Genomic DNA, 27,740 nt, shown 5'->3' with positions numbered 1-27,740 from the left:
TTATCTCATTTTCTGATGTTTTGCAGTGAACTTCCAAACAAATTTCAGGCAAGGTGAAAACAAAATATATTGCAAGGTTTTGTCCAAATGATGGAGAATTGGTCAGCACCTTATAGAAGTTTTCCATACGCTAGGGTCTATATACACAGGTCAGGTCTTGTTTTTGGGGCGAGTATGTTGTATTTTCCTGTAAGTGGTGAGAGCATGGAACGTACACTAACTTATGGAAATCAGATTCGCAAGTCAATTTCCTTCTACTTGCGAAAATATATTTTACCATCCTTTTTTTTTTTTGTGCAACCAAACACCAAAACTTCTAAAAAAAAATTTATTCTCAAACAAAAGGATCCTCAAAGTGGTTAAAACCGAAAACCTTGTAGACTGACATACACATAAAGACAATGATTACCATTCATGCTTATGCAGTAGCTAATAATAGCTGGAAATCATGTTGAAATGAATACTTTAATAACACCAACCAAAATCATGTTGAAATGAATACTTTAATAACACCAACCATGAAAATGAGCGAAGCTGTCTAATTAGATGCAAACATACTTCCAGATCCAAAGCTTGAGAGATAATCCATCATTCAGAAATCCGAATACAATGCATCATCTATAAAGTCATCATCACTATCTCATTCATTCACTACTAAAAAAAATACTTTTTGCGACCGCCATAAACCGTCACAAATAATAAAAAACAGTCGCAAAAGACTTTTTGCGACGGCCCATGCGACGGCAAATGGGGGTCGCGAATATGGGGGTGGCAAATACTTTTTGCGACGGCAAAGCAACGGTCGCAAATTATTTGCGACCACCTAAACTACTTATGGCGACCCCTATTTTGCCGTCGCAAAAAACAAAGAAAAATACTAACATGATCTTTGGCGACCATCTTGTTACCGTCGCAAAAAATTAAAAATAAAAATAAAAATAAATAAATAAACAAACAAATTATGAAACATTAAAGCCCTTTTACCTATCTAGCTGTTTATCAAACAAATTAGACAAATCAAACCCACAGCTAACCTCTAGATATTCTTCCTATTTTCTTCAAATATTAAAGTTTGAACAAAATAAAAACAAAAAATGTCACAATTAAACAATTAGACCATTGATAGAAGACATATATGTTCAAAACATGGTTCAACTACCATACACTATGCTTCTTGAAGAAAGAATTCAGTTAACCCTTTTTGCATAAGCAGTTAATTCCCACTGTTTACATACCCATAAGACGCTTGTAAGTTTCATTTTTTCCCAAGAAAATATCAGAGTTGGCTTCTTGCTTCTCATGTTTGGCTATAATAACCTTTTTCTGAAAATCCAATGGTATATCCTTAGGTAGCTGTACTTGCAATTTGTCTTTGTTTGCATTTATTGATAGTTCCACACATTTTGGATCTTTATTGATGCTTAAGCTCTCGTTCTTGATAGTCTCTGCATCCTTAGCCATAGAACATCTAAGGTCTTCTCTAACATCCTGCACAGATTAAATCATGAGACACCAATCATTCAAAAAGTGATTTTGTTGTTTAATTTTGGAATTGGAACATTCAAAAAGTCATTTTTGTTGGACAATTTTGGAATTAGAAAAAGCATTACACCACTTCAATTTGGTGAACACAAAAATGAACTGTTCACTTTACATATAAGTATAGATATATAAATATATACAGATAAGGGCACCAAAATATGAAATCTGAACATACCCAATCAAAATGCATCTCATCTAACAAAACTTCAGATGAAAAAAACACCAATATCTGATCAGGTAATTATCACCTTTCTACGTAAACTAAAATAAGATCCACTAAATATTTGTTTGGAAGGATGAAAAGATCCAGTGGTGGCAACCATTAAGACTTGACACTGAGGGCTTTGCAAAATATGCAAAAACCAGAAAGATGTCACGTGGGGCTACCAAAAGTCATGTTGCTATGCCTTTGATTGGTAAGAAATAAATGATAGTAAACAAATCAAAGAGAAGCACCTGGGTAAAACCCCGTAAACTGTGGTGATGTGAGGTTAATAACGGAATTATAGGAGGAATTAATTCCACTAAATAACAAGATTGAACTGTTGCTGATGCATGGAGGATGACATTAGCCGCTATAAATACATACGAAGAGAGTGCCTACAATCAATGCATAAAAATTACTAAAACAGGAATGGTTGTACAAATGTTAGAAACCAATTCTCATTTTTTTATGAATGCAGTGTAGGAGTTTATTTTGAATGGTCATTTGGCGTATAAATTGTTTCATATCAAAGAAACATATTACGAAGATCAAGAAAGAGGAAAATCAAAGAAATCAAAGTATGGGCAACTAATTGATATAACTTAGTAGAGGTATTACCCTTTTTCATAATTGTGGTTATACCAAGCCTTCTCTAATCAAGCTAATCTTTTAACAAATTAAACTCTCCTTACTGCAGTTGCCTTATATTTCTCTCTTTTTGGCTCAATGATCAAGCATGCTTATCAATGAATGAAAATTAAACTGAAGCAGAGAAAGAGCAAAATCACTTAAATGCAACGCTTGCCTGAGGCCTCATATCATAATCTCGGAATATAGGAACTAACTGCTCCCTGACCTGTAGTAACAGAAACATGATAAGAATTTGTTAACAAGACATTTCAACTTATGAAACCAACAACAAAGGTATACAAGGTGAAAATAATTATTCAATAGTACATATATCATCAATTAAAAGCCTCAGAAGGCATGAAAAATTCAAATCCAAAAGCCATGTCCTCCAGCTATCTTTAAAAGTACAGGATTTGCACACTCAAGGTTTCAGATAAAAGTAAAATGATAATGAAAAAAGCATGAATAGCACAAATGTCTTTCAAGGAAGTGCAGGATTTTCTCAGCAGACTTCATGCAGTTTGGGTGGCTAAGGGCCAGGTCAACAGCAATCAAAGTGACACAGAATTTGGAATCTGCTGGTTATTTTAGATAAACCCAAAACCACAGTCGTGGGGGTGGAATCATTCAACACCCCTGAACAGGAAATGATCCAACCTTTACAAGCCTTAATTGGTAAAAAGAAAAATAAGCACCCAATAGCACACAATGTATATAAAATAACAAAAAACAATGCTCTCCGTTTTTCCTCATTCTTCAAATATTTATAGTAGTACAATTTGATGGTGATTCATTCAACATAGCAGAACTCGTCCTCTCCAAGGAAAAGATTTTGGTTAATTTCCCAAAAATATAAAACGGAAAATTTCTAAAAGACTAAATAGAAAATTTGGACAGTGAGAACCTGACTGAACTAACATAAAAGGAGGGAGGAGAACAAAATAGAAAACAAGAGAGATAAACCTTGAAGGGTAACATCAAAACTATCTATAGTGAAAATTTATTAAAGCTTTTACCTATCCAGCTGTTTATCAAACAAATTAGACAAATCAAACCCACAGCTAACCAGCCTCATCATGATTAGAGAGAATTCAGTTAAACATTGCACAAGGAATACCAAAAGCAGTTTGGTAGTGCAAAGCTTGAGATCTTGACATGCAATGGCTCAGACTGCAAGAGGGAATTTGTTTATTCATTGGTTTGTTTCTAGTTTTGCATTTTTGTTTTTGCTTTGTTGTTTTTATTGAGTGAACATGGGACCTGTAACTTTGTTTATTCCAGCACATGTTTATATATATAGTTCTGCGCTCTTCATTGCAGTAGAGGTGTTATATCTGGGTAATCTAATTGGTAGTTCAATAAAAACTGATGCTTCTACTTTTTCTATATGGGTTTTATAATGTTCTAGAAATTCATGTGTTTCATTCAATATCAAGTTGGTGGATAGCTAGGTTCTTAATCATTTGAAGCCATATAATTAATAAATGACATAATGTACCTGTTCTTTCGCGTAGGGCATGAAAAATTGAGTATTTGTGCTGCATACATTCTCTTCATACACAGCAAATATCATAAATACATGCATGGGGAAATATAGTGATATCCTTCAAGAACTTCATACACAGCAAATATCATAAATACATGCAGAAATATAGTAGAGTGGCATACCTATTCATGTTCTTTTGAAGCTTGCTGCCCACTAGATGCATCTGACACCTACAATATGTTAGTATAATGTGTTAATAATTTCCATATGTATATATGCAAATTGATAAAACGTAAAATTCGTCAATTTGTAAGTATTGCACCTCTCTCAAGCTCATACTCCCAGCCATACCCTGTGACTCTAAGAACAAAACACGTGCCGTTAGGTTCTTGATCATCGTAGTGAACCTAGACTCAACGTCTTGTGTTACATGCTGTGTGATCTCATCAATAAATGAAGGGGCTGCTAATGATTGGGATGGGCCGCTTCCTCGCGCATACACCGCACTCCAGGGCACTCCTCTCCCATAGGTCTTGCAATACCCATGTCCATCCTTCCCAAGGATTTTATGGTAAATCCCATCGCAATACTCAATCGTATGTTGCTCCTTAGGAACTTTCCAAAGATGCGCATTATATTCCTCCTACATTTTGAAAACATAAGGACAATGTTTGGTAAAAAGCAAAATATGTGTAAAAACATGTAAACCATAGACATACCACAATTGCTACCACATCAGGATCATTCAGGTTGTGTGCCCTCTTCCAGAGACTCATCTTATCTATTCGCTCTCCTTTATGTGTCATCTGCATTTTTTTCAAGTTAGGAGCTTAAGTCTTCACAACATAATAATTCAAAAATGCAGCACTAGGTGCAGCCACAACTGCAGCCACAAGTGTCACACCAAGTGCACTAGGTGCGGCTGCGGCTGCAGCTGCAGCAACAATTGTAGTCACAGATGATGCCTTAGGTGCAACCACAAGATCAATACATTGAAACGAATATCTGAGAAAGATGTCCTTCCGGTCGTATGTGGAGGCCCACGAAATCCCCGATTAGAAGAATTCTTCTTAGCAATCGCCTATAACATTGGTTAGAATATCAAACATTAGTTATTTATCATTAAAACATTAATTAAAATTTTATAAAGAATACATATACCTGCACTTCTTTACTCGCCCAATATTGTACAAGTTTCCTCCACTGGGTCGGCACTATGTTACTAGGTACTCTAGAAGCAATGTCCGGATCATTCTTGAATGGAACCCAATACTTGGACTTTGTCTTGCTTTTATGATCTTTCCACGATGTCCTACAAAGTCGCATGCAAACCTCCTTGAATTCATCTGGACAGTATACCAAGTTGTCCTAAAAAGCACAAATTGAAAGCCAATTTCATCCTCATAATTATAGAGCATACACAAATGCACAAGCAAGCTAATAATTAATAACTAAACACAATTAACAAGAAATCATAAAATTATATACCTTAATCATAAAATCATAAAATAACTAAACTATATACCTTCACCTCTTGCCAAATATTCTCCTTTATATCAACATGCATCACATTCCAACTGAGATATGTAAGTGGGACTCTATGCCCGCTGCGCACGATCAACCCTAATTGTCCTTTCAACTTTTTGCCATCATCCTCCACTGGCTGAAACTTATCATCAAATTTTACTTGGATCTTAGTGCCTGTACCTCATTCCTTTATCCCTCGGGCAAATCCTCGACCTCGTCGTGTTAAGGTAGTTGATACTGTATATGGAGATAAAACAGATGAAGAAGATGCTCCATCCATAGTGCGAGGTCGCGAAGGACTTGCCCGCACACGTACAGCCTCATCTATAGTGCAAGGGACCTTAAAGGTCTTCCTCTTTCGCTTCATTCTAAAATGAAAGAAATATGAAAAAGTTAATACACAAGAAATATGAATATCAATTTACTAATAATATAACACAAGATATAAATATAAACAAATGATACAAATCAGTTTCAGAACAAATAAAACTTTAGCAGTAAAGTTTACCTCGAAACATATGGAGAAGATGCACCATCAACAGTGCAAGGTAGCGAGGGACTTGCCCGCACACGTAAAGCCTCATCCATAATGCAAGGGGCCTTAAAGGTCTTCCTCTTCCGTTTCATCCTAAAATGAAAGAAATATGAAAAGGTTAATACACAAGAAATATGGATATCAATTTACTAATAATATAACACAAGATATAAATATCAACAAATGATACAAATTAGTTTCAGAGCAAATAAAACTTTAGCAATAAAGTTTACCTCGAAACATATGGAGAAGATGCTCCATCAATAGTGCAAGGTAGCGAGGGACTTGCCCACACACGTAAAGCCTCATCCATAATGCAAGGGGCCTTAAAGGTCTTAACCTTCCGCTTCATCCTAAAATGAAAGAAATATGAAAAGGTTAATACACAAGAAATATGGATAGCAATTTACTTATAACATAAGATACCTATTAGCATCCTCGGTTGTCTTCCCAACAATTCTTCCTTTTGGCGATACTGATAACTGTCAAGAGTGCAAGTCAAATTCAAAACCAATTTAATACATGAAAAATAGCATCAACTAACAAGATAAAGTCATAAAAAAAAAACTCCTACGAATACTGACTAGAGAAGCAACATCAACTCCAATTTCATCTAGGACCTGTCAAGTAAATAAATAAATAAATAAACAAACTACCCAACATGTGTTATTCAATTAACAATAACAAAAAACATAAATCATCTTGATTCATAAAAAACATAAACCAATAGAAGAACAAGAAAAATTAAACAATGAACCTGGTTGGTTAGCTCTTCAGTTTCCTCTTCAGTCTGCTTAGCTGGGGACATTTGTTGTAAGCAAGCTTGTAATTTTGTTATTTGTTGCCTAAGATTGATTAGCTGACATGCTGAAATTTTAGTTGTTGCCTGCAGAATGCAAATACAAATAAAAATAAGAAGATAAATCTGAATATAAAAACAAGAAAGAGAAATACGTTCCAGAATGTACCTCATTTCCTGTTTTAGCAGTTCTCTTTATCTCCGTAACAAGTTTCTTTTCCTATATCAACAAATAATTTATAACCGACATTGTAATTGAATAAAAAACATAAACATTACTTATAAACTCTTTAACATACTTTCAATTGCAAGGTAGTGATTTCCCTCTCAATTGCATTGGCCATTTCAAAGAACAGAGATCCGTATGCAAGTCCACAACGATGTCTCCTACGCTCGTAACTATTAGAACCGACATTGTAATTGAATAAAAAACAACCACCGCAGTAAGTAAACATTTATTATAAAAAGAAAGAAAATTTTTATGAAATTCTACACTTGATAATAGAACAACACATAAACATATATAAATTTATCACAAATTCAGCAATTAAGCACGAGACATTTTAACAATATTTAAACTTTTCTTATTTGCAAATAATAGAAACCTAAGAAACACGGAGTATAGTTCAACCCTCTTCCTCAACAATCACAAATGAAGTTCAACCATCTTCATCAACATCAATTGTTGCTCCTTCTATTCCTTCTCTCACCCAACCAATTTCTTCATCACGAAGCACAGCGTTGTCTTCCAAATGTTGAGTCATATAGGGTTCAACTTGAGGATCATCATTAGAATTCATATCAAAAAGACCTCTTTGAGACATCTTTACCACAACTTGCCAATCTGGTTCCAAAGGATCAGGAACATACCAAACTTGCTCGGCTTGGGATGATAATATAAAAGGTTCATTGCTAACACGATCGGTTGGGTACAACAAACGATTGAAGTTGACTAATGTGAATTTGAAAGCGTCTTCCATTTTCCCCCTAGTGTTATCAATCCAATCACACTTAAACAACACATATTTCATATTGTTAGTGTACCGGATTTCGACAATATCAGTCAACTGTCCATAGTAGTACACAGCACCAACGCGAGGACTCTTGTCCTTCCGACTAGCATAACTCATTGTATCAGCCTTTAAAGCTACACCACTATTTTGAGTCACCCGACGATCATCCACAGCCTTCACACGAAAACGAAACCCATTGATAATGTAACCATTGAATCGCCTAGCCAAAGTATGAGGACCATCTGCTAATTTATTGATTTCTTCAGTAAATGTAATATTACTTGTCCTTCGCAAGGTCTGAACCCATTAAAAAAACAAATATAAATTCAACTTCAACTCCAACTCAAAATTTATGTATATTTAGATATGTGAAATGAAATGTCTAAATACATACATGGTCCTTAAACCAAGTGTAGAATGTTTCGAAATGCTCAGATTGAATTTGATGATCGCTTGCATGTGGCATTTTGCTCTTAATGACTTCAAGGTGTTTGCTGTGTAAATTGGAAGGGAATAGTAAATATCATATAGATTTCACTTTAGAATTTTACAATACTAGGAAAGTGATAAATTACCTTATGAACGGTGCAACTGAACTTGTGTTGAACAACACATATCGGTGACACTGTTGTAATTCATTATCATTAAGATAAAATGTTGTACTTTCGCCTACAGCTCGACCCATGTTGTTATCACCTTCATTGTTTCTCCTCGGTCCATTAGATTTGGTTTCCACATCAAGGAGATAGCGAGAACAAAAGTTCATGCATTCTTCCATCAAATACCCCTTAGCTATTGAGCCCTCCGGATGAGCTCGATTACGCACATATTGTTTCAATGTAAGAAGAAACCTTTCAATCGGGTACATCCATCGAAACTGTATTGCTCCAGCGATCAAAGCTTCATCAGCAAGATGTATAGGCAAGTGTTCCATTATGTCAAAGAAAGATGGTGGAAAAATTTTTTCAAGATGACAAAGAGTTATTGCTATACGATCCTGCATATATTCCAAATCACTTGTACGATTCACTTTGGAGCACAATTGTCTAAAAAAAGTGCTCAACTCAATCAATGGTTCAATCACATTCTTAGGCAAGGACCTCCGTATAGCTAAAGGAATAAGTTGTTGCATCAAAATATGACTATCATGGCTCTTAAGACCCCAAATACTTCTATCTTGTAAGCGCACATGTCGCGAGATATTGGATGCATAACCGTCTGGTACTCTTACTTCCTTGAGTACTTTGAGAAACATATCTTTCTCATCATTGATCATTGTGAATTGTGCAGGAGGTACACAAACTTTATTAAACCCTCTTGACTGCAAGTGCAATGGTTTTCTGATATTCATTTCTTGTAAATCACGTCGAGCATTCACATTATCTTTGGATTTTCCTCCAACTCCTAGTATTGTCCACAATATATTATCGCAGACATTTTTCTCTATGTGCATCACATCGAGATTGTGTCTTATTAAGTTGTGCTCCCAATACGACAATTCATAGAATATACTTTTTTTCTTCCAATTATGGCCTTTTCTTCCGTTATTTTCCCTCTCTTCTTGTCTCCTGAACATTTCCTTCAGGTCATTCCTCTTGTACTGACTAAGGACACCTTCTGATTCCAACTGATGCAACGTCTCAGATCCAGATAAAATTTGAGGTTTTAGTCTCCATTCTCGACTACCATCAAACGATACTTTATCCTTTCGAAATTTATGATTAACTGGTAAGAAACGACGATGACTCATGTATGAATACTTCCTACCATGCTTCAACCAATATGATTGAGTTTTCACATTGCAGCAAGGACAAGCATATTCACCTTTCGTACTCCATCCTGATAAGTTGGCATAGGCAGGAAAGTCACTGATTGTCCATAACAAAGCTGCATGCAATTGAAACATTTCATTGGTTGATGCATCAAATGTTTGTTCACCTTCATCCCATAATTCCTTCAACTCTTCAATCAATGGTTGCACATACACATCGATCTTATCGCCAGGTCCTTTTGGCCCATCAATCAGCACAGACAAAATCAGATTTGGTTGTTTCATGCACATCCATGGTGGTAAATTATACGGAATCAACACAATTGGCCAAGTGCTATGAACTATGTTCATTGATCTAAATGGGTTGAATCCATCTGTAGCTAACCCAAGACGTACATTACGACTATTACTAGCAAAACAAGTGTTTCGCCGATCAAAGTCCTTCCATGCGAGGGAGTCAGCAGGATGCCTTAACACACCATCATCAACTCGTTCTTCCGCATGCCATCTCATGAGCTTTGCCGTTTTCGATGACATAAACAATCTCTACAACCTTGGCTTCAAAGGGAAATACCTCATCTGTTTTGCTGCTACCCGTTTACCAGATTCCCTTTCATCATTTCCAACACCACCATTTTGTTTCCATCTAGAACTACTGCATATAACACATTTATCAAGCTTTGTATCCTCTTTTCTGAACAACATACAACTATTGGGGCAAGCATCAAAAGTCTCATATGTGAAACCCAAATCTGTAGTAACCTTCTGAGCTTGATAATATGAGCTTGGAAGTTTTGTGCCCGTAGGAAAAGCCTCATTCAAAAGTTCAAGTAACATGTCAACGGACTTGTCAGTCCATTGATTGAGCACCTTCATATGCAAAATTCGAACAATGAATGATAATGAAGTAAATTTGTGACACCCCGGGTACAGATCAGTTTGTGTATCTTCCAAAAGTTTAAAATATTTCAAAGTTTCGTCATTTGCCCCTATCTGAACCGGATCATCTTCCTCTACATGGCTTGGATCACTTGCCCCTGCTTGGTCTGGATCACTTGCAGTTGGTTCATCATTCTCAACACCCATATGTGGAATTCCCAGGGCCTCTTGTACCATCCCAACCACATCATCTCTAGTCACTGAATCCGCCATTAATGTTTGGTTTTCTTGGTTACCATGTAATTGGACATAGGATTCCCCATGATGAATCCAATTTTTGTACTTTTTTACGAACCCATTGGAAATAAGATGCTCCCTTACAACCTCTCGTGAAAAATTGTATCGATTACTACAAAATCGACATGGACAACTAATCGATAAACTTTCATCTCTATTGTTGTATGCAAATCTCAAGAAATTATCAATCCCATTCACGTATTCAATTGACATCCGATTTGGCAAATCAATCCAATTCTTGTCCATCTTTCTATTTCTTTAACTGTTTTTGTACACATCCATAAAAAGAATGAGTTTGCAAAGTATCACAATAACAATTGCATATTATAGTTCAAAAAGTATCACAATAACATTGACATTGCACCAATAGGAAATGTGATATGCATGATTGGCCTGCAAGAGAATGTAATGTTTTCTACTTTAAGGAGATTCTCTATTTCGACTGCTTTACCTTAATATGAATTGCAAAAGAGTATTCAGACAATAGTTATAAATATCAGCCTAGACTAATACACTCAAGTTTTTCCATGCCAGCAGTCCATGTTCTAAAGTTTCAAAGAATATTCAGAAGCTCAAAGTCCATAATCCAAAGAATTTGTGTCATTGCAACAAATAGTATGATATAAAAAGTAATATACAAAAAAATTTGCATAACATAGTTTTATGTCTAACTTTTAGCACTCGGTTCTCTTCTGAAAAAATTATTTCAATTTTCTTCTTTGCACTCGCTTCACAAGCACTACTGATTATGCCACTGAGACAACACTGCTGGGTATATGTAGAAAGACTGCCCCAACACAACACATAATGATTTTTGAATTAAAATCCAATTGTTTTTATATCATTATTTTGACATGGTCCACTTTATCAATGGGCTTTTTAACTTTATCCAACTAAAGGCCAACCTGCTTGGAAAGAACCCAACTCTGAACCGCCAAGGCCCAAATAGAAATTAGGCCTCCCATCTTTAGAGTCATCAAAGCCCCTCTCAAAGACTGCCTAAGAGAAGACGTTGATCAAGACCATGGAAAACCAAACTCAACCCAAATTCACAATCTCATGTTTGGTTAGCAGGTATATTCTTAATTATTCATTTCAAGTGTAATATAAGTTCATAGATATAAAATTGGATTTTTCATTCCTAATAACAAAACAAATGCATATCTAACTTTTCCTAAATCCCTTGTCAAGAAGGGAGAAAAGCTCAACCCAAACTCCAGACAATAAGCAGGATGCACACCATCTCCTCTTTTCATCCAAATGATAGGGACTTTGATTGGGTCACAGTGTATGACACCACGAATCCAAATCATCCCTTCTTTGAGCTCTTTGTCTATTGCGGCTTTCGCTTATATTCCTCATTGATTGACTGCCCTGTCAAGGCTTAATATTTGAGGACAGACTATTACATTAGCCTGTAGCCCCAAACTAAACTCACAGTAGAGAAATAAACCAAGCCATTGGAGGAATATTGTGGGACCGGTGATGGGTGTGTGTATGTGTGTGTGTATGTGTGTAGGAGGAATGGGGTAGAGAGGATTAGGACCTGTACTTCCTACCTACCATCTAAGAGTTTTTCAACTTAAGATTGGATTTAAGAGGTTCGATGCCTACAATCAATACTCATATCCTAGCCATGTAACATAGGACTAAACCATATATATCTATTTGCCAAAAGCATATCCTTTTCCTTCTTTGAGGTCACATTCCGAATGAATAAGTTCCTTTTACCGCTGAGATATTAGCTTTTACAACAAATAATACTAAAAAAATTAAACTTAAAACTCTGGATCTTGTGCTTAGGCAGTGTTCACATGGTAAATATAGCAGGTTTAACTGAACAAAATACAGTAACAAAGATGGAAGGGCAACAATGTAAATAAGAACCAGTTGTACCATATTTCACAAAATAATGAAAGGAGGAATATGATCCACAAACATAAAGTTACACCAATTAAGATAGCTGAAAATCAAAATTTAGAACTACCAGCAATCATAAAGGACCTACATCTTAAGGAGTAGATGAAGTGAAGAAGTGCCAAAGTACAGCCAATCAAATTCATCAAGCCAAAGTTCAAATTGTTTGCATAAACTTTTATTAGTAATCTTAACAACCATCCATTAGAAAACATGAAGAAAAAAGATAGATGCATATATATGAAACTATTGTCACATAAATTTTATCCCAATTGAAGTCACTTATAATGAGAAGAAGCTCTATTTCATACACAGTCAAAGTACAATCTAAGTGCCTCCAAGCCATGTAACATTTTAAAATCATCAAAGGGAAGGGGGAAAAAAAACAAACAAACAAACAAAAAATAGCCTTTCATTATATACATATAATGAATTGTATTTGTGAATAAAGAACTGAGCAATTGTAGGTTTAGGAAAATGAACTATGCTAATTGTTACAGGACATTAAAATATTCCCTCAATATGTCTATTTGCCTCAAATTTATATTTTCTTATATGTGTTTTCCAATAGAAATGTTGAGGCTTATCAACTAGAGGAAGACATCACTCATACAATATATAATGCACATTTTTTCCCTATCCGTGACAGAGCATTATAATCAGTAGCTTGTTTTAATACATAACAAGAGCATGTTGAAGATAATTTCACTGATCTAATTCTGAATATGAGAAAACCATAAGTTCAAATAATAATTCCGGAATTCGATCCAAAAAATGAAGATAAGTAGATAGTGAAATTTATATATAAGTTGCTATGATCATCTGTAAATGAAAATCAAAAGCTGAACTGTACCAGTAGAAGCGAGTCCTGCTCGGTTATCTCCGATTCCTTCACTTTCTGTACACACAACCTGATCGATCGAGATGATTGCAGTGAGATTAGTGGATAAGCAAGTTGAATCGATCATTACACACAACTTGATTTCTGTACACACAACTTGATTTCTCGGATCATTACAGGCAAAGTTGAATCGATGAAGATGTGTTTAGGCTTACCGATTATGAAATCTTCAACAGTTGTGGACTTGAGAAAGTTGAATCGATCGATAGATTCGAGCGAGAGAGGCAGACTTTGAGAGGGAGAGGGAGAGGGAGAGAAAGAGAGCTCAGATTTGGGAAAAAAGGGGGCGGATTGAGAGGGAGAGAGAGAGTGTCAAGTTTTATAAGATTTTGATGGTAAAATAAGATTATGATGTCAAAAAATGATTGGGTCAGGAAAATGAGATGGTAAAATAAAATTTTGATGTCTAAAATTGATTTTTTGCGACCGTTTAATAATCTGTCGCAAAAAAATAGACGCAAAAAATCATATTTCTAGTAGTGATTCTCGCCAAGTTTGTGAAGTTGGTTTCCAAATTTTTAACTTGAAAAAATTAGATACACTGAAAAAGAGACAACCTAATTGTGAAGTGAAGTAAATCCAATCCCACATGATCAGCCAATGGGATATGATAGGCATTCACGAAATTGAAAACAAAATATTAAGTTGTATTGCATTATGTTCACACTCATCCTTTGCTAGCTGAAATTTCTTTCTTTCATGTTTCATTGGTTTGTTTGTTGATAGTTTGATGTTCCCCTGTTGTTTACAGATATGACAGTTCAAATAAATTAAACCACACAAGTGTATTTTCACTATTTCAAGCACCACAAACTAATTATTTGTCAAGACATATAGAAGACGAGCAATAGTTGTAAAACTTAATCCTACACCAAAATGAGCTTAATATACAATACCTGCATATTCTGGTGAAAGATACCCAAAAGTTCCAGCTAGTTTTGTTTCAACTGAAACATTCCCATCTGGTGCGAGACGAACAAGTCCAAAATCTGCAACCTTAGCACGCATATCATCTCCTAGAAGAATGTTCGTTGGTTTAAGATCCCTATGGCTGAAAATTTGATGGGCTAAAGCATGTAGATACTCAACACCTCTAGCCACATCTAAGCCAAGGGTCAGACGTTTCGACCATTCAAGGGGTTTCAACCCTTCCTCCTTCCAGTGAAACAGGTGCCTACTAAGAGTCCCTTGAGGCATGTATTCATAAACAAGTAGCCTCTCATTTCCATCCAAGCAGTAACCCAAGAGAGAAACCAAATGCCTATGTCGAACCTTAGTAAGCACTGCAATCTCAGAATTGAACTCATCCAAACCCTTGTCACTCACCACTCCAGACTCCATCCTCTTAACCGCAATCTTAGTCCCATCATTGAACTCTCCTTTGTAAACTTTTCCAAATCCTCCTCTTCCCAATATGTTCTCTTCGCTAAAATTGTTGGTCACAGTCTTCAAAACTTGAATGGAGATTACCATATTTCTGGCTTCAATAACACGAATATCACTAGGTCCACGACTGTCATGACTGTATGTTTCACCCGTTGTCCCACCAGTCAAACCCAAATCAGCAATGGTAATCTTAACATCATCATGGTCTGAACCTGAATGATGAGGACGAACCACCATGGCATTTGGACTCTGCACCCTCCAAGAGTGCTTTTGTTTAGCCCTACAAATGCCGAAAACACTAACCCCAACAGCCAATACCGCACAAATACAACTAATTACCAAACCCACAACCACACCAGTCAACTTATTGCCACTACTTCCCGAAGTCTTTGTTCCACTAACTGAGGGCGTACCCGGCAATGGACTAACACTATCATTCCCAATATCAGGATTCCCACTAAGACCCATTTTCTGAAAATTGACAACAGTAATGTCTCCATTAGAACAAGTGAGACCTATCCACTGGACACAAGGATCATTCCCTTTCCAACTATCCGCAAACACCGTTGGATAACCAACAGAGGAGACGAGAGAGAGGAATAAAACCCTAGAAACCATGAGAGAAAGTGGTGGTGGTGGGGGAGTTGATCTGGCATTTTGAGGAGGGTGTTTATAAAGAGTAATGTTGGAGATATAAATAGAAGAATGTTATATGTATTTATAAATATTTATAATTTGTATAATAGGTAGAGTCCGTAATAATGACATAATATTAATTGATATATTAATGTATATATTAATTAGTGCATGTAACACTATTAATTTAAATAATTTATCAAATGTTTTACTAAGGTCGTTTGAGATGATCTAAATAAGTGCACTTTTTGACTTTTTATGAAATATGAGTTGAGTTTGAAATGATATGTTAGAGAGGTGATGTGACTTAAATAAGATGATGTGACTTAAATAGGATAGTGACTTTTTAACTTTTTATAAACATGTCAAACCAAGCCTAAATTTTTTATATGGGATCTAAATAATCTATCAGCCATCTTACTAAATCTTTGATATGAATGTAAAATCTACGCACATATGAATTTGTACGAGTCATATACATATGATATATTTAATAAAATATTAAATAAATTATTTGAGATTAATGGTAATTTTTTTAAAATGTGATTTTTAGAGGGAGGGAGAGACAGAAAAGTGTTTTTGAGTATTTTGCAGACGAAGCGGCGGAGAATCGGGTTGAAATACTAAACAAGTACAAGAGAAATGAGACTGACAGAGACAATGATATTTGAGAGAGGGAGGAATATATGTATGGTGAGTTATGTGAAAGATTTCAAATAATTTATTAAATTTTTTATTAAATTTTTTAGATGAATATTAAATTTATATATATGTGATTTGTATGAGTCTTAAACTCATGTGAAAATTTTGATAAATTATTTAAGTTTTATAGCATTTTTCATGTATGGTTGCAAAGTTGTCACAATGCCTGGGTCTCATTTTTTTTTTTTAATTATTTTTTGAGGTTGGTTTGAAAAAAGGTTTTATTCATAAATTTTATAATTAGAATTCATATTTAATTTTATTCCTAATTTATAATTGAGTAAATTACAAATACACCATCTGAGGTTTGCTTAAAATACGAATTGTTCCCTGTAGTTTGGAAAATTACAAATACCTCCCTGTCAGAATTTTTTATTTAACAAAATTAATTGAAAAAATGAAATTTATAAGTGTTCACCTATACAATAATAAAATTTGAATTATTAATTAAAATAAAATTTAACATTATTAAAAATTGTTAATTAACTTAATGATTTATTAATAAAAAGACCTATTTGTTATGAAATTAGAAATCTTAGAGGCATGATATAATTTTTAAAATCACATTAAGTAATTTGTAATTTAAGTAAATCTCAAGAGGTGTGTTTTTAATTTACCCTTTATAATTCTAGTCTTGCTTTCAAAAGGATCCAAAAAAAAAAAAATTAATATATGTCTAAATTTAATAATATAATCTCAATTCAATTTGCAGCTTAATTGTAAAAGAAATTTCATTAGAGTATTTAATTTAATTTATCTTCTACAATGTAATTAAATTTTTTACTATTTATATATTGTTAAAATTTATATTTTTGAAAAAATTAAATCAACGTCATTACATAACAATGTGAATCTTTCTATGATGATTATAAATATAAAATTTCAAATATTATTAAATTTTAACTATCTAAAAATAATTATGGAGAAAGCTCAAATAAATCTCAAATTTAGGAATGTTAACCCATTTAGTCCCGAAGGTTTTTTGTTGGACTAATTGGTCCTATTTCCCTAGAAGCTTACTATAGGTCTTTTTATGATTTCCCTTCTTTTCAAACATCAAACATTATTCATCAAATATCGAACATTAGCAACGTCAGGATTATTTATCAAACATCAAGGGGTTTCAACCCTTCCTCGTTGCAGTGAAACAGGTGCCTACTAAGAGTCCCTTGAGGCATGTATTCATAAACCAGTAGCCTCTCATTTCCCTCCAAGCAGTAACCCAAGAGAGAAACCAAATGCCTATGTCGAACCTTAGTAAGCACTGCAATCTCAGACTTGAACTCATCCAAACCCTTGTCACTCACCACTCCAGACTCCATCCTCTTAACCGCAATCTTAGTCCCATCATGCAACTCTCCTTTGTAAACTTTTCCAAATCCTCCTCTTCCCAATATGTTCCCTTCGCTAAAATTGTTGGTCACAGTCTTCAAAACTTGAATGGAGATTACCATATTTCTAGCTTCAATAACATGAATATCACTAGGTCCACGACTGTCATGACTGTATGTTTCACCCGTTGTCCCACCAGTCAAACCCAAATCAGCAATGGTAATCTTAATAGCATCATGGTCTGAACCTGACTGATGAGGACAAACCACCATGGCATTTGGACTCTACACCATACAAGAATGCTTTTGTTTAGCCCTACAAATGCAGAACACACTAACCCCAAAAATGACACATGAAATGACGTCTAAAGGAAGAAGTGATCACCTTAATTGAAAAAGGACACATTAAAAACACCAAAAATGAAAGAAAATGCTTCAAGTGGTTCAGCATGAAATGACGTCATGATGCATTAATTTCACCTTCTTACCTTCCATTGGGGATAGTTGTATTCCCGACTTGATCTTTAGCAGTATCTTGTTGACCTTCTGCATCATATAAATAAAATGCTACATCACAAAGGAGGAATTGAAATAAAAAATGAAAGGGTATTTTAGAAAATTTCGCATTAAAATGTTAACAGCATTAGATTTCTAACTTTGGTCCAAACTTCAATGATTAAATGCACATTTTCTTACTCCAAACTTTATACGTTTTTTGGCCTAAACACGGGGTAAAGTATAGTTAATCCTACTCTATAAACTGTCAAAAGCAAAATTTCCAATTTTCAGTTCTTTTGTCTCGGGCAAAAAAGGAAAAAAAATTGAATCTCTAATTTAACCCTGAGGTACTTAATAAACCCATATTCCAAGGGCTAGTATATGTAACTAATTACAAATTATTTAATTTGCCAGTTCTTCTGGGTTCAGCATTCTAGTAGCTTCATTATCAAATATTTCAAACAAAAATAAATCATAAGTTAGATCATCTCCAAACCTTTAATCAAACCTATATCAATTTCAAATTTTAAATTTTCATAAAAATCACTCAAAACACCCTCCAATCCTTGACCCAAACTTATACCAAATTGAGTTTTACTCAAATTTTTACCCAAATCAAGGGAAGGGACAGCCAAATGTTTACTCAAAATTTCCAAGGCTATTTTGTGGCTCTCAATTTACCAATTAGTGAAACTTTTACTCAAATTTACACTTAAATGTGAGTCTGTCCATTAGAGACCTATGTCAAATTCAAATTTTCATAAAACTCACTCAAAACACCCTCCACTCATTGACCCAAACTCATACCAATTTGAGTTTTACTCAAATTTTTACCCAAATCAAGGGAGACCCAAATGTTTACTCAAAATTTCAAAGGCTATTTTGCAGCTCTCAATCTACCACATTAGTGAAACTTTTACTCAACTTTACCATTCAAACAAACACTTAATGGGTGTGAAGCCCTGGACTGAAAAAAAAGATTAGAATAAGAGAAAGAGAAGCAGAAAATAATAATCAAAAAATCTGAAAGCAAGAACAGATAAGTGATAGAGACCACATTTATTTATGATCTCAAGAACAATTGAAGGAATCACCTTGTGAAATTGCTTGTTCCCAAAACAACCCGATGTTGAGTGAGCTGTTTCTCAAGCATTACCTCCCTGCACAATACCCAAATCACCGAAAATTTGCCCTTCTTATATTCTTTCAACTCAAAACCCATTAATGATCAAGAACAAAAGATAAATAAAAACAATTTACCTTTCAATTCAGAAGATTAACAACAGTTATAATCCAGGAAAAAGAGAATTCAACAAAATCAATTCCACAGTAACCCCAACACAAAATTACGCAGTAAAGACAAATAAATAAAATTACATAAAATAAAAAAGTTTAGTGGAAATCCCGAGATTACAGGAATTCTTTTGATTTGCCAGGATTTCTCAGTGACCAAACATAGCATAACGCAGTACAGATTTTGAACATTACGTAATAAAGAGTATCGGGACAATCATGATATGCAGATCATGAAGTGGAATTGAGGATCGAGGTTGTTAATTTTTTTTTCAAATTAATCGAAAAGGAGAAGATTTCAGAGAGAAGTGAATGAAGATTTGGAATTGAAGATCGCAAGTCGTTGCTCAGAAAAATATGTTTAGAAATTGTTGAGTAATTGAGGATCGAGGTTGTTAATTTTTTTTTTCAAATTAATCAAAAGGGAGAAGATTTCAGAGAGAAGTGAATGAAGATTTGGAATTGAAGATCACAAGTCGTTGTTCAGAAAAATATGTTTAGAAATTGTTGAGTTTTAAATTGGAATTTCTAATTCTAAAGGGTGAGAAGAACAGTTGTGATAGAGATTGCCATACCTGAGTGGTTGAAGCAGAGGTAGGCAGAACCGAATCTGTGGTTGAAGGAGATCAATTCAAAGTAAAGTGAAGTAAAGCAGTTTCGGGAAGAAGAAGAACAGGAAGCGAGAGAGAGAGATAAAGAGGGATGGAGGGGAGACGTGGGTAAATAGAGGGATGGAGGAGAGACGTGATTTGGGTGGAGAGCAGAGACGTGATTTGGCTGGAGAGCAGAGAAGGGTGGGGGAGACGTGGGTAAGGAGGAGGCTTAATGTTAATTAATCGAAAGGGAGAAGATTTCAGAGAAGTGAATGAAGATTTGGAATTGAAGATCGCAAGTCGTTGTTCAGAAAAATATATTTAGAAATTGTTGAGTAATTGAGGATCGAGGTTGTTAATTTTTTTTTCAAATTAATCGAAAGGGAGAAGATTTTAGAGAGAAGTGAATGAAGATTTGGGATTGAAGATCGCAAGTCGTTGTTCAGAAAAATATGTTTAGAAATTGTTGAGTTTTAAATTGGAATTTCTGATTCTAAAGGGTGAGAAGAACAGTTGTGATAGAGATTGCCATACCTGAGTGGTTGAAGCAGAGGTAGACGGAACCGAATCTGTGGTTGAAGGAGATCAATTCAAAGTAAAGTGAAGTAAAGCAGTTTCGGGAAGAAGAAGAACAGGGAGCGAGAGAGAGAGATAAAGAGGGATGGGGGGGAGACGTGGGTAAATAGAGGAATGGAGGAGAGACGTGATTTGGCTGGAGAGCAGAGAAGGGTGGGGGAGACGTGGGTAAGAAGGAGGCTTAATGTTTGGGCGGGAAGATATATATTTAGGATTGATATAAAATTAAGGGGGTTATCTGAGCCATCCATGTGAATATACAAATGAATCATGACCCTTGAAATATCCTAGTAGGACAATTGTGTCTAACATATTTTCAAAATTCGTTCTGCTTTATTATATAGAATAATCCTACATATTGGGAATCATCCGTTCTGCTTTAAGAGACACGGGTACTAAACCCGTGATCCGATTGTCCCTAACGCTGAAATTCTGCAACTATATAATAAGGGAGAAAGGTTTTTGAATTTATCCTAGAGACAATTGTCCTACTAGGACATTTTAACGGTCATGATTCAATTGTGTATTTAGATAGACGGATTAGATGAGCCCCTTTAAATATATATCAATTTACTTCCCGCGCCAAACACTAAACTTCCTACTCACCCACGTCTCATCTCCATTCTATCTTTAAGATCACTCTATTATTCAATCTTTATCTCCTCCCTTCTTTGTTCTCACCCAAACATGGGAAGAACTATGAGATATTTATCTGGAACCAAAAATTATGGTTTGCTTTATAACAAGTATCTTGCGGTACTTGAGGGATATAGTGATGCCGATTGGAACACTTTGTCAGGTGATTCTCTCTCTACCTCGGGTTTTATTTTTACCTTGGGTGGTGGTGCTATATGTTGGAAGTCTAAAAAACATACTATAATTGCTAATTCTACAATGGAAGCTGAGCTTATAGCGTTAGCTTCAGCATGTGAGGAAGCGAATTGGTTGAGAGATTTGTTACATGAAATTCCTTTTTGGGAAAAACCAATTCCTCATGTGTTAATTCATTGTGATAGCACTGCTGCTATTGGTAGAGTGAACAATCATTTTTATAATGGTAAATCCAAACCTATTCGAAGGAAACACAGTAATGTGAGATCTTATTTGAGTAATGGCATCATAACTGTGAATTATGTAAGATCTTGTGATAATCTTGCGGATCCGTTAACCAAGGCCTTGGTGAGAGATAGGGTCTGGAATACATCGAGGGGGATGGGTTTGAAGCCTATAAAATCATAAACCATGTATGAGGATACCCAACCTAGGGACCAGAGATCCTGTAACTAGGTTCAATGGAAAGAACGAATCATATGGTGGTTGTAAAAAATGCGCTCTTTAATATTTTGTCCATCCCTATGATGTAAGTGCATTTGTCCTGTAATGTTGGAGGGTTGAGTTTTTATACTCTTAATGAAATTCTGTAGCTCTTGTTGAGTGGGGTGTGTAAATTACAAGAACATCCTTGACAGATTTCACCTATGTGAGCATGAAAGTGGGGCCGCTTTCTATGAGAACAAGGCTTATTCTCAAATATGCTCATGAAAAAACTGGGATTAACACAAGGCCGTAATGTGCTAGCTATTAAAGCTCATGTCAACACCTGTATAGCGATCCCGGATTTACCCTTGTTGTACAGTGATCCGGACATGTGTCCGTGGATGTTGGTAGTTGATTATTATCTTGTTTACATCCTTTTTACTTCGTATTTGAGTTATAGGATGTGTTGGGCAGGTTTGTTACAGGTTGGTTGAGCTTATAAACCAAAACTAGTTGCCCAGATTTTGACCTGTCCGCTCGAGCGGGGGTTTTGACGCTCGAGCGGGAATTGCACCCATCCAGTATTTCCTGTGCAGTGTTGGACGCTCGAGCGTGGAGTTGGCCGCTCGAGCGAGGTTGTGTGAGTGCCGCTCGAGCGGGGATATGGAAGCTCGAGCGGAGACCTGGTTCTATAAAAGTTCTGGGAGTGTGTATCCGCCGCTCGAGCGGGATTGTTGACGCTCGAGCGGGAGTCTGTGAGTGACGCTCGAGCGGGGTGTTTGACGCTCGAGCGGGTCGACTGGGTTTAAGTTCCGTGTTTTGACTTTTCAAATCACTTTTTCACTTTCTCTTCTCTCTCCTACTTTTCCAAAAACACCATTGTTGAGCCTCTCACTCTAGAACTCTACCTTCTCTCTAGGTTTTGATCTAGTAGGAGTGATTTGCTCATCTTTGGCCTTTACAAAAAAGTTGTTGATCGTCGAGGGCTACATTTTAATCTGAAAATTTCGGGATTTGGAACACGTTGGGTTTTGTCATCTTCTCCCTTGGGGCTCCGAATTTGAGGTAGGGATATCCTACTCCTCTCTATGGATTTTGTCTTTAAATTTTGGTATTTTGAGATGTTGGGGTTGGTTTGGTAATTTGGTGAAAGTTTGGGGCTTTTGTGCTATTCTACAAAAGTTGGGGTTTTATTTATAATAAACCTAGATGCATGTTTGGTATAGAGAAATGGAATAAATGTTGAATCATTGACGAAAATGGGACCTAAGGGTTGAAATGGTAATTATGGAAAATGACCTAATTACATTATCTGATTAATTGGGATAATTAATTGTGAGAAATGAGGAAGTGAAATGGAATTGTTGAGATTAAGAGTGCATAGGGTTAAAGGGTGTAGTTGAATTGTTTATCACACACCGAATTGAAATGTTGATTGAATATCCATTTGTGCATTTATTTTCTATTTAGAAATAATTGCTTTGGGCTATCGGTGGAGGATAGTCGTGATTGTTGTAGACAATGCATGATGATTAGGCAAACGGAAACTAATCAATGGAATGTGTCATGGAATTTGATGGTTGATAGAATACATTAACTGTATGTATTGAGTGATTGTATATAGAACCAATGTGTTTGTATACGTTATGTGTAGAGGAGGAGATGGGGGATGTACTCCGCGGTTTAGGGGAAGATGGGGGATGTACCTCTAAACCGGATAGTATTGGGAGAAGATAGGGGATGAACTCCGTAGATACAGCTCATATGTTTGTCTAGAGAAGTGAAGATAGAGCTCATATGCTTATCTTTGTGAAGTGTGGATACAGCTTATACTTATCTGTGAATGTGGGATATTGTTGTTATACATATCTGTTGAGAATATGGATATAGCTTATATGCTTATCTGTGAATGTGGGATATTGTTGTTATACATATCTGTTGAGATGATGATAGAGCTAATATGCATATCTGTTGAAAACGGGAAAATGAAAAGTAACTTGGACTCATAAGTCGGATGACATAAAAATGTGATTTATGTGGATGTATCAGTGTTGGCCATCTATCAATTGCTAACCTTTTAGTCATTGTTCATGGTTGGTTTAGTGTATTTCTACTGGGCTGTGGCTCACCCTATATGGGAATATCATTTTCAGGTACAGGTAGCATGCCACCTCCAAGGTCATAGCTTGGGAGGCTAGAGGCGAGCAGATTGTTATGGTTTTAGTTCCTTTTTGATGTATTACATGTATATTCAAACCGAGGGCTTAATGTGTAGCACTCTTTTGTTGTAACCAAGTGTTAACTTGGAAAGCTGTAAGTCCATAGGGCATTCTTGCTTTTGTTGTTAACATGTAATACTTTTGTAATGAAACTCTGATGAATAGAAGAATGTGGTTATTTCATTTGTCAATGAATGTCTTATTTGATGGGTTTAATGTTATTATTTTGAGGGCGTTACAACCTGGATTATTATGTGTGAACAGTAATTCTTTATTTCCCCTAAGCAGTCATAGTTCAAGTCTGAGACTAGTACTGACTTTGGAGTAGAGGTTGCTGTTTCACTAATGAAGGTTCAATGCAGAGCACACCTTCATGATGCATACTAATCTATCTTTGTTTGGTAATCTCTTTTATCTTTTTTGATATTAAAATGAGTGGGGGATTGTTGGACCATTTTAATATCTTATATTTATTTATGGGGTTTCATTACTTTGGTAACCTCTTGGTCATAAATGGAGGTTAAATAGAATTCATGAACTTGGTTAATGGTCATTATTTTGGTGTAACCATTTTCTTGTTTAATGGTCATTATTTTTGGTGTAACTGTAAGGTCCTAATGGCCTATAAATAGTTTACTCTTTTCTATCAACATATAAAAACTATTTTTTCTATAAAAGAGAGATTACTAGCAAAGAAGGGTGTTTTATTGGTGTAGCTTTGGGTTCACCATCTTGTGCAGAGTTGGCCTGAACCATACGAAAAGTGGTCGGGCTGTTGTATCCTGGAGGGGACAAGTCATAGTTTTGTGACTGTTGCATCGGTCATTGGGTCCTTTTGTTTGTTTTAGGCCTTTTTATTCAAAGAGTAAATAATAAATCACATGGGCTTATTACATTATATTATAAAATTGGCCTTTCTCAAATTTTAAGGCCTGAAGCTTGGACTTGGCTAGCTTTATGGTAAGGTTGGGCTTGATAATTCTTAGTTCTGATGTTTATGGCGTCTGTAGTGAGAAGTTGAAAAAGGTAGCGCTTTGCCTCTTGAGATGTAACACCATTTCACAGGTCTGGGAAATTGCCCTATGCAATCCGGGCATCATGCTTTATCGTTTTCAGAGTTTATACAATGGGTAGAGCTCATAGATTATGTGAATAAAGAAAATGGGCTTTCATTGTCTCATGGTTTTCTTCCTCTTTCTCCCCGATTTTCTCGAGAATATGGACACAACACCCCATCTTGATTCCAGGGTTTTATCCCTCATATTCCTCTCTCTCCTCTCCTCTTTTGAGGCATGTATTCATAAACAGGTGCCTACTAAGAGTCCCTTGAGGCATGTATTCATAAACAAGTAGCCTCTCATTTCCATCCAAGCAGTAACCCAAGAGAGAAACCAAATGCCTATGTCGAACCTTGAAAAGCACTGCAATCTCAGAATTGAACTCATCCAAACCCTTGTCACTCACCACTCCAGACTCCATCCTCTTAACCACAATCTTAGTCCCATCATTGAACTCTCCTTTGTAAACTTTTCCAAATCCTCCTCTTCCCAATATGTTCTCTTCGCTAAAATTGTTGGTCACAGTCTTCAAAACTTGAATGGAGATTACCATATTTCTGGCTTCAATAACACGAATATCACTAGGTCCACGACTGTCATGACTGTATGTTTCACCCGTTGTCCCACCAGTCAAACCCAAATCAGCAATGGTAATCTTAACATCATCATGGTTTGAACCTGAATGATGAGGACGAACCACCATGGCATTTGGACTCTGCACCCTCCAAGAATGCTTTTGTTTAGCCCTACAAATGCCGAACACACTAACCTCAACAGCCAATACCGCACAAATACAACTAATTACCAAACCCACAACCACACCAGTCAACTTATTGCCACTACTTCCCGAAGTCTTTGTTCCACTAACTGAGGGCGTACCTGGCAATGGACTAACACTATAATTCCCAATATCAGGATTCCCACTAAGACCCATTTTCTAAAAATTGACAACAGTAATGTCTCCATTAGAACAAGTGAGACCTATCCACTGGACACAAGGATCATTCCCTTTCCAACTATCCGCAAACACCGTTGGATAACCAACAGAGGAGACGAGAGAGAGGAATAAAACCCTAGAAACCATGAGAGAAAGTGGTGGTGGTGGGGGAGTTGATCTGGCATTTTGAGGAGGGTGATTATAAAGAGTAATGTTGGAGATATAAATAGAAGAATGTTATATGTATTTATAAATATTTATAATTTGTATAATAGGTAGAGTCTGTAATAATGACATAATATTAATTGATATATTAATGTATATATTAATTAGTGCATGTAACACTATTAATTTAAATAATTTATCAAATGTTTTACTAAGGGGTCGTTTGGGATGATCTAAATAAGTGCACTTTTTGACTTTTTATGAAATATGAGTTGAGTTTGAAATGATATGTTAGAGAGGTGATGTGACTTAAATAAGATGATGTGACTTAAATAGGATACTGACTTTTTGACTTTTTATAAACATGTCAAACCAAGCCTAAATCTTTTATATGGGATCTAAATAATCTATCAGCCATCTTACTAAATCTTTGATATGAATGTAAAATCTACGCACATATGAATTTGTACGAGTCATATACATATGATATATTTAATAAAATATTAAATAAATTATTTGAGATTAATGGTAATTTTTTTAAAATGTGATTTTTAGAGGGAGGGAGAGACAGAAAAGTGTTTTTGAGTATTTTGCAGACGAAGCGGCGGAGAATCGAGTTGAAATACTAAACAAGTACAAGAGAAATGAGACTGACAGAGACAATGATATTTGAGAGAGGGAGGACTATATGTATGGTGAGTTATGTGAAAGATTTCAAATAATTTATTAAATTTTTTATTAAATTTTTTAGATGAATATTAAATTTATATATATGTGATTTGTATGAGTCTTAAACTCATGTGAAAATTTTGATAAATTATTTAAGTTTTATAGCATTTTTCATGTATGGTTGCAAAGTTGTCACAATGCCTGGGTCTCATTTTTTTTTTTAATTATTTTTTGAGGTTGGTTTGAAAAAAGGTTTTATTCATAAATTTTATAATTAGAATTCGTATTTAATTTTATTCCTAATTTATAATTGAGTAAATTTGTAACGCCCTCAAAATAATATCATTAAACCCATCAAATAAGACATTCATTGACATTTGAAATAACCACATTCTTCTATTCATCAGAGTTTCATTACAAAAGTATTACATGTTAACAACAAAAGCAAAATGCCCTACGGGCTTACAGCTTTCCAAGTTAACACTTGGTTACAACAAAAGAGTACTAACTCATTTACACATTAAGCCCTTGGCTTGAAATTACATGTAATACATCAAAAGTAAAACGACAAAAGTATGTCCGCCTCTAGCCTCCCAAGCTATGTCCTTGGAGGTGGCATGCTACCTGTACCTGAAAATGATATTCCCATATAGGGTGAGCCACAGCCCTGTAGAAATACACTAAACCAACCATGAACAATGACTAAAAGATTAGCAATTGATAGATGGCCAACACTAATACATCCACATAAATCACATTTTTATGTCATACGACTTAAGAGTCCAAGTTACTTTTGCTTTTCCCTTTTTCAACAGATAAGTATAAAAACTATATCCCACATTCACAGATAAGCATATAAGCTATATCCACATTCTCAACAGATATGTATAACAACAATATCCCAGATTCACAGATAAG

General features: G+C 35.4%; 3 protein-coding genes and 1 long non-coding RNA gene across 6 annotated transcripts in view; all 4 read right to left on the bottom strand.

Annotated features, from left to right (window-relative positions):
• The window catches only part of LOC114307779 (receptor protein kinase TMK1-like), a 48,713-nt gene that overhangs the window by 1,393 nt on the left and 19,580 nt on the right, over positions 1-27,740 (bottom strand). Inside the window, 1 exon segment of the mRNA XM_082870550.1 lies at positions 14,399-15,285. Within this exon segment, the coding sequence (XP_082726676.1) occupies positions 14,399-15,285 (887 nt within the window).
• Positions 1,090-5,746, bottom strand: LOC145791016 (uncharacterized). 3 transcript variants are annotated; one of them, XR_014330600.1, is made up of 8 exons: positions 5,389-5,746; positions 5,025-5,231; positions 4,855-4,944; positions 4,583-4,669; positions 4,046-4,506; positions 2,553-2,603; positions 1,999-2,142; positions 1,090-1,488 (listed from the first exon to the last, which is right to left on the bottom strand). XR_014330600.1 is itself a non-coding variant. In XM_082870551.1 (5 exons), the coding sequence occupies exons 1-5, from the start codon at positions 5,428-5,430 to the stop codon at positions 4,117-4,119; spliced, it is 816 nt and encodes a 271-aa protein (XP_082726677.1). In that variant the 5' UTR covers positions 5,431-5,746; the 3' UTR covers positions 3,618-4,116. The 3 variants fall into 3 exon arrangements, 1 of the variants encoding a protein (XP_082726677.1); XR_014330601.1 differs by lacking the exon at positions 1,999-2,142; XM_082870551.1 differs by lacking the exons at positions 1,090-1,488; positions 1,999-2,142; positions 2,553-2,603 and having other exon boundaries at positions 3,618-4,506.
• On the bottom strand, positions 5,572-7,792 carry LOC145790383 (uncharacterized). The gene is made up of 7 exons (XM_082868115.1): positions 7,024-7,792; positions 6,894-6,944; positions 6,683-6,811; positions 6,352-6,407; positions 6,159-6,278; positions 5,899-6,018; positions 5,572-5,758 (listed from the first exon to the last, which is right to left on the bottom strand). Exons 1-7 carry the CDS (start codon positions 7,177-7,179, stop codon positions 5,572-5,574), a joined length of 819 nt encoding a protein of 272 aa, XP_082724241.1. The 5' UTR covers positions 7,180-7,792.
• On the bottom strand, positions 11,547-13,874 carry LOC145791017 (uncharacterized). The gene is made up of 3 exons (XR_014330603.1): positions 13,658-13,874; positions 13,455-13,512; positions 11,547-11,683 (listed from the first exon to the last, which is right to left on the bottom strand). It is a non-coding gene; the product is annotated as an uncharacterized LOC145791017 (long non-coding RNA).

The sequence above is a fragment of the Camellia sinensis genome, chromosome 5 (genome assembly GCF_055761805.1).
Source record: "Camellia sinensis isolate YWXY chromosome 5, ASM5576180v1, whole genome shotgun sequence".
NCBI lineage: Eukaryota > Viridiplantae > Streptophyta > Magnoliopsida > Ericales > Theaceae > Camellia > Camellia sinensis.
The sequence above is the reverse complement of the archived record's forward strand: the minus strand, read 5'-3'. Positions and strand labels throughout refer to the sequence as shown.